The sequence below is a fragment of the Selaginella moellendorffii genome, unplaced genomic scaffold, assembly GCF_000143415.4.
Source record: "Selaginella moellendorffii unplaced genomic scaffold, v1.0 SELMOscaffold_7, whole genome shotgun sequence".
NCBI lineage: Eukaryota > Viridiplantae > Streptophyta > Lycopodiopsida > Selaginellales > Selaginellaceae > Selaginella > Selaginella moellendorffii.
Window position 1 is genome coordinate 414,959 of NW_003314268.1, and position 13,245 is coordinate 428,203.

A 13,245-nucleotide genomic window follows, 5' to 3' on the forward strand; every position below is an offset into this window, starting at 1 on the left:
CAATGTGTTTTAGCTAGAGGAATCTCTTAGCATCAAACGATGCTTCCTGGCGCTTGCTGCCTAGAAATGCGTTCTTCTTCCCAATCCCTTGGAAGCAGTGGCCAATAGCACGATGAATCACCACGAAGAAATCCCGCTCTCTCATCTCAATCAATCCATGGCCAGCAGTAGCAGCAATGGCCAGGATCGCGACGAGGAAGCTCTGCTAGGAGGCGGCGGCGTCGATCCATTCGAGCAGATCGCAGGCAACAAGGCCCTGAGGCTGCGGCTGGATTTCTGGAAGAAGGAGGAGGAGGTCGTGAATCAACGCATCGAGCGCAAGGAGCAGCGATTGCAGAGCGCCAAGAACGAGATCTATCAGCTCCTGGGGATCTACTTCGTGTTCCAAGGTGTGATTCTCACCGCCCTAGCCCAGGCGAACGATCTCTCCGAGAAGTGGCGCTGGATCCCCTTCGTGCTCTCGACGCTGGCGTCCATGGCCACGATTCTCGCCCTCGTCTATAAGCTGCGGGATTGCTCGGAGCTGGAGCGCCAGATCAAGGGCGAGAAGCTCATGTCCAAGGCGCTGTTCCAGGCCAGCGACGATCTCAAGAGCATGGGGAGCGCATTCGATCACAAGGATGTCCAGCGCCAGCCCCACATTACGCACAGGCCGCAAGATCGCCCCAAAAATCTTATCCCCAGGATCTGGGAAGATCACATGAAGGCTTACGGCGCATTGCTAGTAGTGATCTTGCTCATCTTCTCCACGATCATGGGAATTGCTTGCTGGCAAATCACATCGAGCAAAAATTGAAAGAGCGCTGCTATTAAGTTCCGATTTTAGGGTTCTTGAGCACTAAAGCATATTCCTTAACGCTCAAAGAATATTCTTCGGAGGTCAAAGAAGACGAGTTCGTCTGTGAGGGTTTGATCGCTCGCTTCTAGCACAATGCTGCGCCCCAGTTTCGTTATCCCGGTCACTCCAAGTGATGAATCGAACGCTCCTCCTCAAAATCTCACCCCTGGCACCGATCCTTACGCGCAAATTGCTGCAAATCCCGCACTTAAGCTGCGTCTGGAATTGTGGAAGAAGGAGGAAGAAGTCGTGAACCAGCGAATCGAGCGCAAGGAGCAGCGCCTCCAGAACACCAAGAACGAGATCTATCAACTTCTAGGCATCTACTTCGTCTTCCAAGGTGTGATTCTCACTGCCCTGGCCCAGGCCACAAATTTGCCCCAAAGTCGCGTATGGATCCCTTTCGTTCTCTCGATGCTCGCCTCGCTCGCCACAATCCTCGCTCTCATCTTCAAATTGGAGGATTGCGCAGAGCTCCAGCGCCAAATCGCAAGCGAGAAGCTGCTATCCAGGGCCCTGTTCCAGGCCAGTGACACGCTCAAGAGCATGGGCAACGATTACAACCCCACGGATCTCCAGCTCTTGCCCCATCTCCAAAATCCCAAGACCGTGGATCGATCGCAGCTTTCGAGGATCTGGATCAGCCACATGGAGGGATACGGCGCATTCCTGCTAGTCATTCTGTTCATCTTCTCCGCGATAATGGCCATCTCGTGCTGGATCATCCACAACGACGGCTCCTCAGAACCCAAGAACTAGTAACCGTCCGATAAGAAGGTTTTACGCCGTCCGATCGGATTATAAAAATCATGGACAATAATGACCGGGGCTTTTAGTAGGGTTTATAATCCGAGCAATCGGCCATTTTCTATACTCACGGCTTTCTTTAGTATCGCTTCGAAATTTCTACGATGATCCATCGGCGCCAGCGATCCGGTAAGAAATCCATGGATTGCGAGTGAGCGAGCGCCATTAGGAGTAGAACTAGCGCCATTGCGAGGGCCAGGGCTCACACAATCAATGCGCGAGTCGAAAGGTTTCTATTCTTCCAAGTAAGCTCTTGCCTGGCATGATTGAAGCTTGCACTTTCAGTGGATTGATAGCACCTGCATTGTGCCGTGAACATAAAGTCGCAAAGTTTTTAAGTGGAGGGGACCAAAAAACCTGGATGAAAGAGGGATATGCGCTTCCATATCCTGCGATCTTCACAGGTGTGCTTCCGGAGTGACTTTTCTTTTGTTCTCTCTCTCTCACTGTTTAGGAGAAATCTCTGCTTTCTTTGCGGCTAAGTTGTCCTTGTTTTCATTCTATAAGGTGTCGTATTCCCTTGTGTTGTTGAGTCATCTTTTCTTGTGGAAAAGTCGGCTTGAGCTCGTGGAACATTTAAAGTTTTGTGCTCCCTTGTTTACATTGTAGTTCTTCCCGACTCGTTTCTAAATCTAAGATTTAGTTTTGCTCCAGGAGTGGCTGCTGGTCTTTGCTCCAAGTTTGCTTGCACCAATCCAAGATCTGAGGAAGAACAGGTGGTTTTTTCGGCGCTCGTCTCATGGGAAAGTATCCGACAGGTCCTACGAGCTGTGTTGATGATCCATCCTGCAGTGTTCTCATCACCAGCGTCACTCAGACAGGCCCTTTGATCGTCTACGCGTTTTGGGCTTTCGTTATCAGCTGCTGCTCGGCATTTCAGCTCTGGAAGTTCTTGAAGCTGCGAAGGAATCAGGTGCAACCTTTAGTCCTCCAGAGGAACGGGAAAGGCGAGAATTTTTCCTCATCTGATAGAAAACCGGGAGAAGATCATGTGGTGAATGTGGAAGAGGAGAAGGAGCTCCGAATCACTGGCTACACTTGGTCTTATTTTGGAGAGTTCTGCTACTTTCTCTGCTGCCTGACATCGCTTCACTGGATCCTGCTCCACTCGCTCTTACTTTTCGATGCATACAATAAGTGTCAAGTCGGTGGTGTTGATAACTTGTGCTTTTATGGGAATTATTCGGTGTTCGGGAGTTATGACTTCAATGGAAAGGTTCGCAAAAACTTTTTTGTTCTCGATTGAATCGTGGTACAACTTTGCCCTCTTGTTGCAGATCTTTTTCGTGGTCTGGTGGCTCTCGGCCATTTGGTTTACAGCTTGGGTAATATTCAAAGGCCGAGTAAGATTTTGGTTTCGAATTCCTTGCGGTCTTGAGTCTGCCGGAGTCGTCTTTATCTGGACCAGAGAAAGCGAGCAGATTTTGTCGACAAACGACTTGCCGCTCGTGCACTACGTCCGTTACTTTCGAGTAAGCTTGACAACTTCTATAATATAGAGTGATTCACGTATGCTAAATTGTTCAATTTTGCAGAATTTCCTATCAACTTTTGAAGAGTTACATGGTCATTCCGAGATTGTCAAAATACTCACTACAAAGGCCGGGCAGCGGCATTTTTTCTTTCAAGGCCACAGGTTCTTGATCAAAGGCGAAACTGTGACAGACGTGCACTTCAAAGTTGGGGAGAGATACTCAGATTTCCTCAAGGTTTTAAAACTTTATTTATATTGCACTGTATCGTTGCGTCTAAATTATTTTTCTTTTCCATTGTTTCCGGTAGGAAGCCGAAGGTCTTACTGAAGGGGAAGCTGAAAAGCGTTTAGAAGAACTTGGTCCAAACGAAATCCCGTTTAAACCAGAGTCCCTCTTCTATTCTATATTCGATGAAACGTTCACGCTCTTTAAAGTGTATCAGCTCATTTCCTACATTTTGCAGTTCTGGAGTAGCTACTTATTCGTTGCATCGCTCATGATGTTTATTGTGGCACTGAGCGCTGCGATAACCATTTACAATCGACGTCGAGGCCAGTTCATGATAGCCAAGGTAAGCGTTGTGAATCAGTTTCAGATGGTTGGAAAACGTCCTTTTTTGTTTTCAGATCACTGAGTATGATACGCAAGTTGAAACTCTGAGAAGCGGTCAATGGATAAACCTTGCTTCGCGAAACTTGGTACCCGGGGATGTTATCAAGCTCAAAAGCGGCTGGGTGCTTCCATGCGATCTACTGATCATCAAAGGTTTGAAACCGTCTGTTTCTCGATTTTTAACTAGCTTCGAGCAGGCTCCTGTGTTTGTGACGAGAGTGCTTTGACTGGTGAGCCCATGCCAGTGCAAAAATACGCTGCTCCCAACACCGACGTGCAGTATAAGGCCGATGGCCTTGGCTCGCGGCATACTTTGTTCTCTGGAACTACTCTACTTCAAGCAGGACAGGGCCATGATGATGCTCTCGCAATTGTCACGGAGACAGGTATATGTTTTTGCCATGGTTTTTTCTTTCACTATGGAACGCGTTTTTCTGTGACCCAGGTATGTCAACCTCCAAAGGCGAACTGGTCGCGACGATTTTGTACCCTCAAAAGCTCATCTTCAAGTACGATGAGGAGCTCCAAATCGTTGCCTGTCTTCTTTTTATCTACGCTATCGTATGCTTTGGTGTGTCCATAAAGTTTCAGGTATATATTCATGTTTCACTATATGAAATCATTTTTGCAAACTGTTTGTCTATTGTGGACCAGAACATGAACGGACAGCAGAGTATTTGGGTGACAAAGTGGATCTACTGTATGTTCATCATAAATCAGATAATGTCGCCACTATTGCCGGTCGCTCTTGAAGTTGGACAAATTCACGCTCTGGAGAGTTTAAAGGCACGCCTTCTTACCTCCTGTTTCCAGTTCCTTATGTTGTTCTTTCAGAAGCGTGGGGTGTTTTGCCTCAATCCAAAGCGCATAGCTATCGCTGGGAAGATACGAGTTTTCTGTTTTGACAAAACTGGGACATTGACAAAAGAGGGACTCGATTTTGTTGGAGTTCAGAGTGTCGTCACTAACTCCTTTGGACCAGTTTTATCACTTGAAGGGGGTCAAAGAATTGATGATATTGTTTTGCATGGACTTGCCACATGTCATGCTGTTACAAAGTTCGGAAAGGACTTGGTTGGAAACCAGGTTGAGGTAAATTTGTAATTTTCGCAGAAAAGCTTGGATGATCTTTTGTGTGATAGGTGAAAATGTTCTCAGCTGTGGGATGGAATTTGATAGAGTCCGCAAACAGTCCCCCAGTCGTTTCAGATGGTTCCGGATCACGGACCTTTAGAATCGTGAGACGAAACGAGTTTGATCAATCGAGAGCAACAATGAGTGTTGTTGTGGAGGACAACTCTGGAAACTTTCACATCTACTGCAAGGTTCTTGCGTCTAGCATTCGTAAACCTTCACTCATCAATATTTCCGTTCAAGCATGGCAGGGTTCTTTCGAAAAGATTAAGGAGCTGAGCAACGCTCAAAGCCTTCCAGCGGACTACGAGGACAGAGCACGGCTTCAAGCCCTGCAAGGTTGTTATGTTCTTGGTTTAAGCTACAGGTGCACGCTGTTTCCTCAGTCTTTCATGTTTTGCAGCTGGCTTTTTATACTGTTTTCTTCCAATGGCTTATTGCTGAACCTTGCAGATATCTTGGCCGAGAACTGGGATTTGAAGACATGTTAGCACTACCAAGGAATGAGTTGGAAAAGGACCTGAATTTTATATCTCTGGTCTTGTTTAGGAACGAGCTCAAGCCGGATAGCTCTGCAGCTATTCAATCTCTCAAAGCTGGAAAGGTACGTTGTCTATATTGATTCCGCTGGAAAACGAAATGCTCCTGGTCTACAGGTTCGTCCCGTGATGGTTACCGGTGATAATGCTCAATGCGGCCACTATATTGCTAAACAATCTGGTATGTTCTCATCTGACTGTAAGATACTACTGGGTGATATAACGAACGACAACAGGTTAGTCTTATTCTTTATGAAAGATCTTTCTAACGATAGCTTTGTCTCTGTAGCGTGGTATGGTCTTCATTGAGTAGTGAAGTGACAACGGGTATAAGCCGCATGACCACCGAAGAACTTCTTCAAAGTAGAGCGAGCTCACTTGAGGATGGGACCTTGGAACTTGCGGTTACGGGTAAAGCTTTTAATCGCTTACAAGAATCCAAGAGAATGGACGACTTACTTCTTTACACACGAATCTTCGCAAGATTCACTCCTTCCGATAAGGTTCATCTTGTTCCCTTTGATAATAGTCTCATGCAGTTGTGGACTTGCAGGAGAAAGTGGTAACTATGCATAGAAACCATGGCCTAATCGTGGGAATGTGTGGTGACGGTGGAAACGATTGTGGAGCGTTAAGGGCCGCACACGCCGGCATCGCTTTAAGTGCTGCAGAAGCATCGGTGGTGTCTCCATTTACTGCCCGAAACAAATCGGTCAGTTCAAGCTTTTTTCTGAAACAATCGCGCAAAGTTGATGTTTTCTTTGTAGGTCCAAGCTGTGGTAGATTTACTACGTGAAGCGCGAGGTGCTCTCCATACGTCATTCGCATGCTACAAGTTTCTAATTATTTATGGCCTCCAGTTCTCAATATTCAAGCTTTGTTGTTATTGGTAAGCTTGGACTTTCGAGATCTTCCCGACGCTTAGCGCTTTCAATCCAGGTTTGGGATTATAGCCTGCCAAATGGACTACATATTTATTGATGGCGTAGCTGTGCTCAGCCTTGGTTATGCCATGTCTCGGTGCAACGCTGAAAAAATACTCAACAAGGTTCTTACACTTCTTACCTTGAGTGTATGAAATGTTTAACCGTGGTAATGACAGGTGAGGCCTACTTCCAGTTTGCTTGGACCTTTAAACGTAGCATCGGTGCTGGGGCTATGGGGAAGCAACGTTGTGTTCCTGGTGGCTGCAATTTGTTTCATGGCAAGCCAGAAGGATTACGTGAGATGGCCGGCACAGTAAGTGATTGGTTTTGTGAAGTTCGTGCTCAAAATCTCGTTTGTTTCAGATACTCTCGTGGTGCAAGCTGGTGGACGCTGGGTGACAACTGGGAGTCCACAGTGTTGTTCTTCACAATGTATTTCCAGTTCATCACGTCCGCATTCGTTTTCTCGTTTGGCTCCAAGTTTCGAAAGACCGTATTCAAAAACTTCTCTTTGATGGTAAATCTTCTACTTTCAAGTAGTTTCAAGTACTTAAGTCTTTTCCGCGCAGGTTTCGTACTGGTCATTGATCGCTGTGTGCTCTTGTCTATTGCTTCTTCCTCACAACAAGTTCACGGAAGTATGGCACGTTGCAAGCGAGCAATTCAACCGTGCAAACCCCGCCTCTCCAGTTTGGGCGTCTTACCAGGTAAAAAAACTCTCATTCTTTCCACAACTAAATCATATCTCTTCGTGTTTTCTTCCAGAAAAATGGTGGACAGCCTTCGCCGGCCATGAGCTTTGATTTCCGTTTCAAGCTATGGTGGATCATTCTCGCGAGTCTCGCCATCAATATAGCTTGGCAAAAGGTTTGAAGTTTTCCATTCCAGAAGAGAAGGAAAAAAAATCTCACTTTGCGTTCCAGGTCGTAGTGGAAGGCCCACTGGCACGGATTTTAGCTGCGAAGTATCCCTCAAAGCGGCCAAAGCTACACATATAGAGTATATTCTTAGAATCGCCAAGAATGTACGGTACCAGAAATTTATAAATCTCAAGGGCAAGCGCCATCCTGATTTTAAGATTTAGGGCTTTGTGGAATGGCGCGGGCGATGGCGATTTCGGCTCTACCGGCTGCGCGTCTCTCGAGAGTAGGCCTCTGGATTCCTCCCACATTTTTCTTTTCTTTCTGCGAATGGGATTGGATTTAGCCAGGCTTGCTCCGCTTCTGACAAAGACAAGCTCCAAATTCCCGCTGCTGCTAGTGTCCCCGAGCTCAAGACGACGATCTTACGCTCCGTGTCTAACACAAATCGTGGTAAGGTGAGCTTGCTCTAGATTTTCTTTCCTGATTTCTCTTCCACGCGACCGCGACTCTTTTCTTTTTGTGGATTTCCTTCTTCTTAGGATGCAACGAGTGAGCAAAAGCAAAAGATTTTGTCACTGGTGGAGGTAAGAAAACTTTTGTGGTGTGATTATTACGTTCTTATTCTCTTTTGTCTAGGAACTAGAGCGTATGAATCCCACTAAAAACCCAGTAAACTCTGATCTTTTGTCTGGAACTTGGGCTTTACTTTACACGGCTCCACTGAATGGTATGCTTTGCAAGCTTTCCAGGCTGCTAATTCTTGTTCTGCCTTTCCACGCAGAAGAAATTGTGGATAGATATGCTGGCACCGAAGAGGGCCCTTTTCTTTCAAGAATCAAACCACTGGCATTTGGAACTATCAAGCAAACTCGAAGCTTGCAGGTAGTGTTTCCTCATTTCTTGTTGGCAAGCCTCTTTTTCTTTGCGTGCAGATTATCGATTCCATCAATGGGAGCGTGAAAAACATTGCAGACTTTTCCTTTCTTGGGATCAATGGTATAAAGTTCTTCTATTCTTTTGGTTCTTTTCCTTACGATAGCTTTTGATCCTCACAGTTTAAAGCTGTGCAGGTTCTCTGTGCATAAACGCAGCAGCCGTAAAATCTTTGGAGCCTGACACACAAGGCGTCCGTCTGCTCGTCACGTTTGAGAGCTTTGTGTTGACGATCAACAGGATCCGAGTTGCCACCATTTCTCTCGCGTTCATCAAACCAAAGGGGTAAGAAAGCAGCTTAAACCAGGATCTTTCCGTGACTTTCTTCTTGGCTTGCAGATGGGTTGACACTACGTACCTGGACGACGATATGAGAGTCGGGCGTGGTGACAAAGGATCCATTTTTCTTGCCGTGAGAACGAAAATGGTCCCATCACTATAATTTCGATCCAGGTGATGCTCCATTCCATTCTCGGTTTTTGCAAAGGATCAACTTACGAGCTGCTGCTATCAGAGACTCGAAGATCACAGTGACTGCTGCATTTTGCTCTCCGGATCTTCTCACATTGCTGGAGCTTAGAAAATGATATCGCCAGGCTGATCAAAACATTTGTACCATGGAAGATAAGAAACAACGCCGGCTGGATAGCTTTTTTAAAGTGAAGCAAGTATATTCCAAGAATCGCCAAAACTGTACGGCACAAGCCGCGTACGGCAGCACTCCCGTACTATCTTGTACGGAGTGCTCTGTTTTTAGGGTTCTTCAAAACTTTCTCTTGAACTTCTTGACGGCGAATTGGCCGTTGCGGTGCGCGGAGACGACGATCCGGTCGTGCACGGCGAGATCGTCGGTGTCGATGAGGATCTGGGTGTTCCCCTCCTCGCCGCTGGTGTCGGTCTTGGCCAGGAGCCCCATCTGGTAGTACGTCATGGTGCCCACGAGGTCGGCGGGGACGATCTGGGCGGAATTGGGGAGGACGGAGTGGCGCAATCGCCCGAATTGGTTCTTGTGCTTGTCGCGGAGCAAAATCGTGTGGGCGGTGTTGTTCACGATCGATGTCGTGCCCTCCCTTTGATCATCGCTGAAAGAGCTGGAGCTGGAAGAATCGGAGCTGGAGCTGGGACTGGAATTGGATGTGGAATGTCTCTCGCAGATCGAGAGTGTCCTGCTGTAGGAGAAGCACCTCATGATCCTCCTGGAGATGAAATGGAAGGACACCTGGTTCTCCTTCGCTTCTTCTTCTTACATTTATATCGTGGGGAAATTCTTTAACGTGTTGCGTGTTGCGTGTTTCTCTCCAACCACGAAGCTACCGATGCGTAGTGTGACAATGTCACACGCTTTGACGAATCCATGACCACTGTGACCTTTAGGGCACACGTCATCGAGATTTTCCCGCTACTTTCTTCTAGGGTTCTTCGCGTGGCGGCATTCTCCATCTCCGTCGCATTGCTGTCGCGATTGCTACATTCGCAAGCCGGAGAGCGATCGCCATCGCCGCCTCCTCCTCTCAAAGGATTTAGGGCGAAAGGCAAGTTCCACACTGCCAGTGTCGCCGTGGTGAGCAATTTCTCTTCCTTTGCGGAATCTCTCTCAGGGTGCTTCTTATTTCTAAGATTTTCGGTGTGGAGAACTGCTATTTGGAACAATCGACCAGCTTGCAGGTAATGTTTAATGAATTTCTTTGTCTTTTGGAGAAGTTCTCTTCATGTTTGCTTGCAGATTGTGGATGCGGAGCCTGAGAATTATTACAGAGCCTTCCTTGAGGATAAAAGGTATGGAGTTTTTTCTTTCTTTCTCCGTTTAAAAGAGATTCTCTCGCTTTTATCTTTTATCAAACCAAGGCACAAGCAGAGACATTCACGGTTGATCAACACTACGTATATGGACGAAATATCAATCCAGGTGATGCTCTATATGCATGGAATTCCATTCGATCTATTTACGCTTGCAAAGGATCAACTTACAAGCTGCTGCTATCAGAGCCGTGAAAGCTACGGTCGCGGTGACAATGGATATCTTCCATTTCACCGTCGTTTTCCTCGCGGGAGGAATCATGACTGGCTGATGCTCCAGATTGTTAGGATCATAGTCTGCTCCAAGTCCAAGAAAGCGCTCCATCGTCCGCGCTACGGCTCTCGAGTTGGCCTTCTCGAGATTAATCTCGTGCCGAATCTTCTCACATTGCTGGAGCTTATACCAAACAGCAAACGCTACCGCCATGCCCGCGAAGATGGTCAAAACAAAAGGGATCCACCAGAGTCCACACTCGAGTTTGGAAGACTGGGCCAGAGCAGTGAGAACCACGCCCTCGAAAACCACAAAGATCCCAAACAACTGGTATGTCTCGTTTTGAGTCTTTGTTAGCGACTGCTCCATTTGCTCGATTCGTTCTCGCAGAAGCTCGTCTTCGTTCTGCCATAGCCGGAGCTGGAGCAGCAATGCTGGACTGGATTCAATCTCGTGCAAGACATTCCTCGCTCTCGCAGGAGTCGCTGAAGTAGCACCTCCACTCCCAGGTATTTCTTCTGAACTGAAACTTGACCTTGGACTTAGAAAGGTTTCAGCTTGAGTTCTTTCAGGAAGTTCAGTAACTCGATTACTACCTGGTTCGTCCAAGCTAGGAATTTCGTGCTCCACTTCGCCAGAAGTACTTACATTCGTGAAATTTTCACTCATATCGTTGCTCTCGAACAGGGAAGAACCAGGATTGATCGCCTGTGGAGGAAAAGTAAACGGCTTGACGTGCGAGACGGCGATGCGTGCAACGACGCAGCACGTCTCGCGAGTGTAAACAAAGCTCCCAGTGTTTCTTCCGGCTACCGTACACGTCTTTTGTTGGTTTCGTCTCTTCCTGCAGAGTAAGCCATCTCTTTTTTTCTTTCATTGTTTTGGTCTTCTCCTTCGTCTTCAAACGCGTGCTCTCATCACTAACGTTTGACTGCAGCCTCTAGCGGACGATAGGAACAAAGAAAAGAAAAAGAAAACAGAGGCTCTTTTGGGGATGGGAAATTCTTGGAGCTGCTGCTGGAGCTCCAGATCGCGCGAGGCAGACGAGGCGAGCGGCGAGGACAAGGTCCCCAGCGTTTTAATCCACAACAATACGGAGAGGACGATTGGCCTGCGCGACAAGGAGAGGGAAGTCTATGGCGTGCTGAGGTACAAAATCCCCGCAGGCGCGAGAGAAGAGATTAGCGTCGACTTGAGAGAGGCAGGGACTTACTACCGGATGGCCGTGCTCGTCATGGTGGACGAGAAGAACGATAACAAAGTGGAGCCGACGCATCCGCCACTGTTCATCGACACGGAAGATCTCCACACCCAAAAGGTAATCACGATCTCTCGAAAGGGCAACAGGTATGTGCTCGAGAAGGAGGGCCGAGCTCACTTCAAGAACGGCAGTAAGAGCAACGCCGGAGTGTCCAAGCGGAACTCCTCGGCAGAAAAGGAGGCCTCTTGATGGGAAAAGAAAGTAAAAGCTTCTGATCATCGATCGATCGATTACTCGTTTTGAGAGTGTTTTCAGCGCCGCGTGTTTTTTTCCTTTCAAGGATCATGTCGATCTCAGTGAAAATGCTATCCAGGCCAAGTTTATAAATAATCATGCTTTCATTCTAAGAATTCACGTTGACTTGGCGAGTTTGACTCGTTGACCATTCGTTGGCTAAACGGCGGGAAGATCTTTGATTTCCGCAGGGGAGTTTCTTCGTTTGATCTAGAATGGGAGCGGACCAAGTTCACGCAGAGGACCTGGATTCCAAGAAGTTTGGAGCGAGTGGGGAATCGCCAAGCGAGAAGAATGCCTGGAAGTGTTTCCCATTCAAGTGGAGCGGGAATCGATCGAGCTCGAGCAAGGAGAAGAAGGCCAAAGCTAAGGAAGAGGTGAAATTAGAGAGTAAAACAGCGGTAATTGTTCCTTATTTCACCGCAGGAACTAAGTTCGAAGAGTTCTTTCTGACAAGCAATAAGTGTTAATCTCGACTGCTTAACTGTCAACTGAACAATGGCGTGATGGTAGCGCACCTGGCATCATATAAGAAGGTTATGTGTTCGAAACTCTCCAAATATTTGTTCTTGCCGAGAAGCCCTAAATAGATTTTTATCCGGACTGGGAGGAAAAATGGAAGCCGGAAGAAGCACTAGTAAGTCACAGAGCAAGAAGAGCAAGAAGAAAACGGTAAGCAGTGTGATTTCCTACATAGTTACTCAGTCTTATATTTTTTCCTGTCTCCGTTCAAGGCTGAAATGGAGTTTTGCCCAACATGCTCGAGCTTGCTGCTTGTGGAGCACGCAGCAAGGCTGAGGTATTTCTGTCCAACTTGTGCTTACATTTACAACATCGATCACGAGGTTCTTATAACTCTATGAGATCTTCGCTCCTTTTAACGCGTTTTCTCCTCCCATTGATAAAACTCCTTGCTACCTTGTCTCAGATAACCAAGAGGATTCCACTCAAGAACAAGGAAATGGATGATATTCTTGGAAGCGAGGACGCATGGAAGAATTGTGATCGGACGCCTAGTAAGAACTAGTCTTTTTTTCCTTCTCATTTCGAAAATTTCATTGCTTTTCAGTCACTTGTGCCAAATGTAACCACGAGCATGCTTATTTCATGCTAGTTCAAATCAGATCTGCGGATGAACCAAGCACTGCATTTTACAGATGCTGCAATCCAGATTGCTCCTACCGCTGGAGAGAAGACTAGACCCTTACCTTTGTTTTTCATAGATCTATTTTTAGTATTTCGTTAATTTTACTTTATTATTATAAACTTTTAAAGTTAAAAACAGTAGTTATGTTTTAGGTAATAATTAGAGAAAAAAAGTGTCTTATTAGAGAATTTTAAAGAACTGAATTAATAGAGTAATAAAAGAACAATTATATGATAAAACTTTAAGAGCGATTATTAAAGTGTAAACATACTCAAGTAATTTCAAATTATTATCTAGAAAATATTTTAAAGCAATGCTATATAATATAATGGATATAAAAACTCTTTGCAAATAGTATAATCTATTTAAACTATAAAAATCTGTCTTATTGATAAGTATATGTCAGTAGCATTTTTGGACATGGTCGTATATATAAATACAATTATAAATATATTTTATATTAGT

General features: G+C 46.2%; 4 protein-coding genes across 5 annotated transcripts; all 4 read left to right on the plus strand.

Annotated features, from left to right (window-relative positions):
• Positions 1–2: 2 nt before the first annotated feature.
• Positions 3–1,681, plus strand: LOC9652708. The gene has a single exon (XM_002966088.2). It carries the CDS (start codon positions 113–115, stop codon positions 794–796), a length of 684 nt encoding a protein of 227 aa, XP_002966134.2. The 5' UTR covers positions 3–112; the 3' UTR covers positions 797–1,681.
• LOC112345111 lies at positions 932–1,597 on the plus strand. The gene has a single exon (XM_024671189.1). The coding sequence runs from the start codon at positions 932–934 to the stop codon at positions 1,595–1,597; it is 666 nt and encodes a 221-aa protein (XP_024526957.1).
• Positions 1,682–1,811: 130 nt separating the features above from the next.
• Positions 1,812–7,921, plus strand: LOC9652227 (probable cation-transporting ATPase 13A4). 2 transcript variants are annotated; one of them, XM_024671585.1, is made up of 25 exons: positions 1,812–1,874; positions 2,300–2,861; positions 2,923–3,117; positions 3,181–3,354; positions 3,428–3,691; positions 3,747–3,885; positions 3,930–4,118; positions 4,178–4,323; positions 4,387–4,518; positions 4,567–4,824; positions 4,875–5,057; positions 5,118–5,233; positions 5,320–5,470; positions 5,523–5,641; positions 5,695–5,908; positions 5,959–6,117; positions 6,173–6,294; positions 6,345–6,453; positions 6,508–6,644; positions 6,695–6,848; positions 6,901–7,038; positions 7,097–7,198; positions 7,255–7,649; positions 7,734–7,778; positions 7,831–7,921. In XM_024671585.1, exons 2-23 carry the CDS (start codon positions 2,385–2,387, stop codon positions 7,327–7,329), a joined length of 3,753 nt encoding a protein of 1,250 aa, XP_024527353.1. In that variant the 5' UTR covers positions 1,812–1,874; positions 2,300–2,384; the 3' UTR covers positions 7,330–7,649; positions 7,734–7,778; positions 7,831–7,921. The 2 variants fall into 2 exon arrangements, with proteins under 2 accessions (XP_024527353.1, XP_024527352.1); XM_024671584.1 differs by lacking the exon at positions 1,812–1,874 and adding an exon at positions 1,897–2,049.
• A 4,293-nt stretch (positions 7,922–12,214) lies between these two features.
• On the plus strand, positions 12,215–12,936 carry LOC9652228 (DNA-directed RNA polymerase III subunit RPC10). Its single transcript, XM_002966090.2, has 4 exons — positions 12,215–12,305; positions 12,368–12,478; positions 12,562–12,649; positions 12,703–12,936. Exons 1-4 carry the CDS (start codon positions 12,249–12,251, stop codon positions 12,831–12,833), a joined length of 387 nt encoding a protein of 128 aa, XP_002966136.2. The 5' UTR covers positions 12,215–12,248; the 3' UTR covers positions 12,834–12,936.
• Positions 12,937–13,245: the final 309 nt, after the last annotated feature.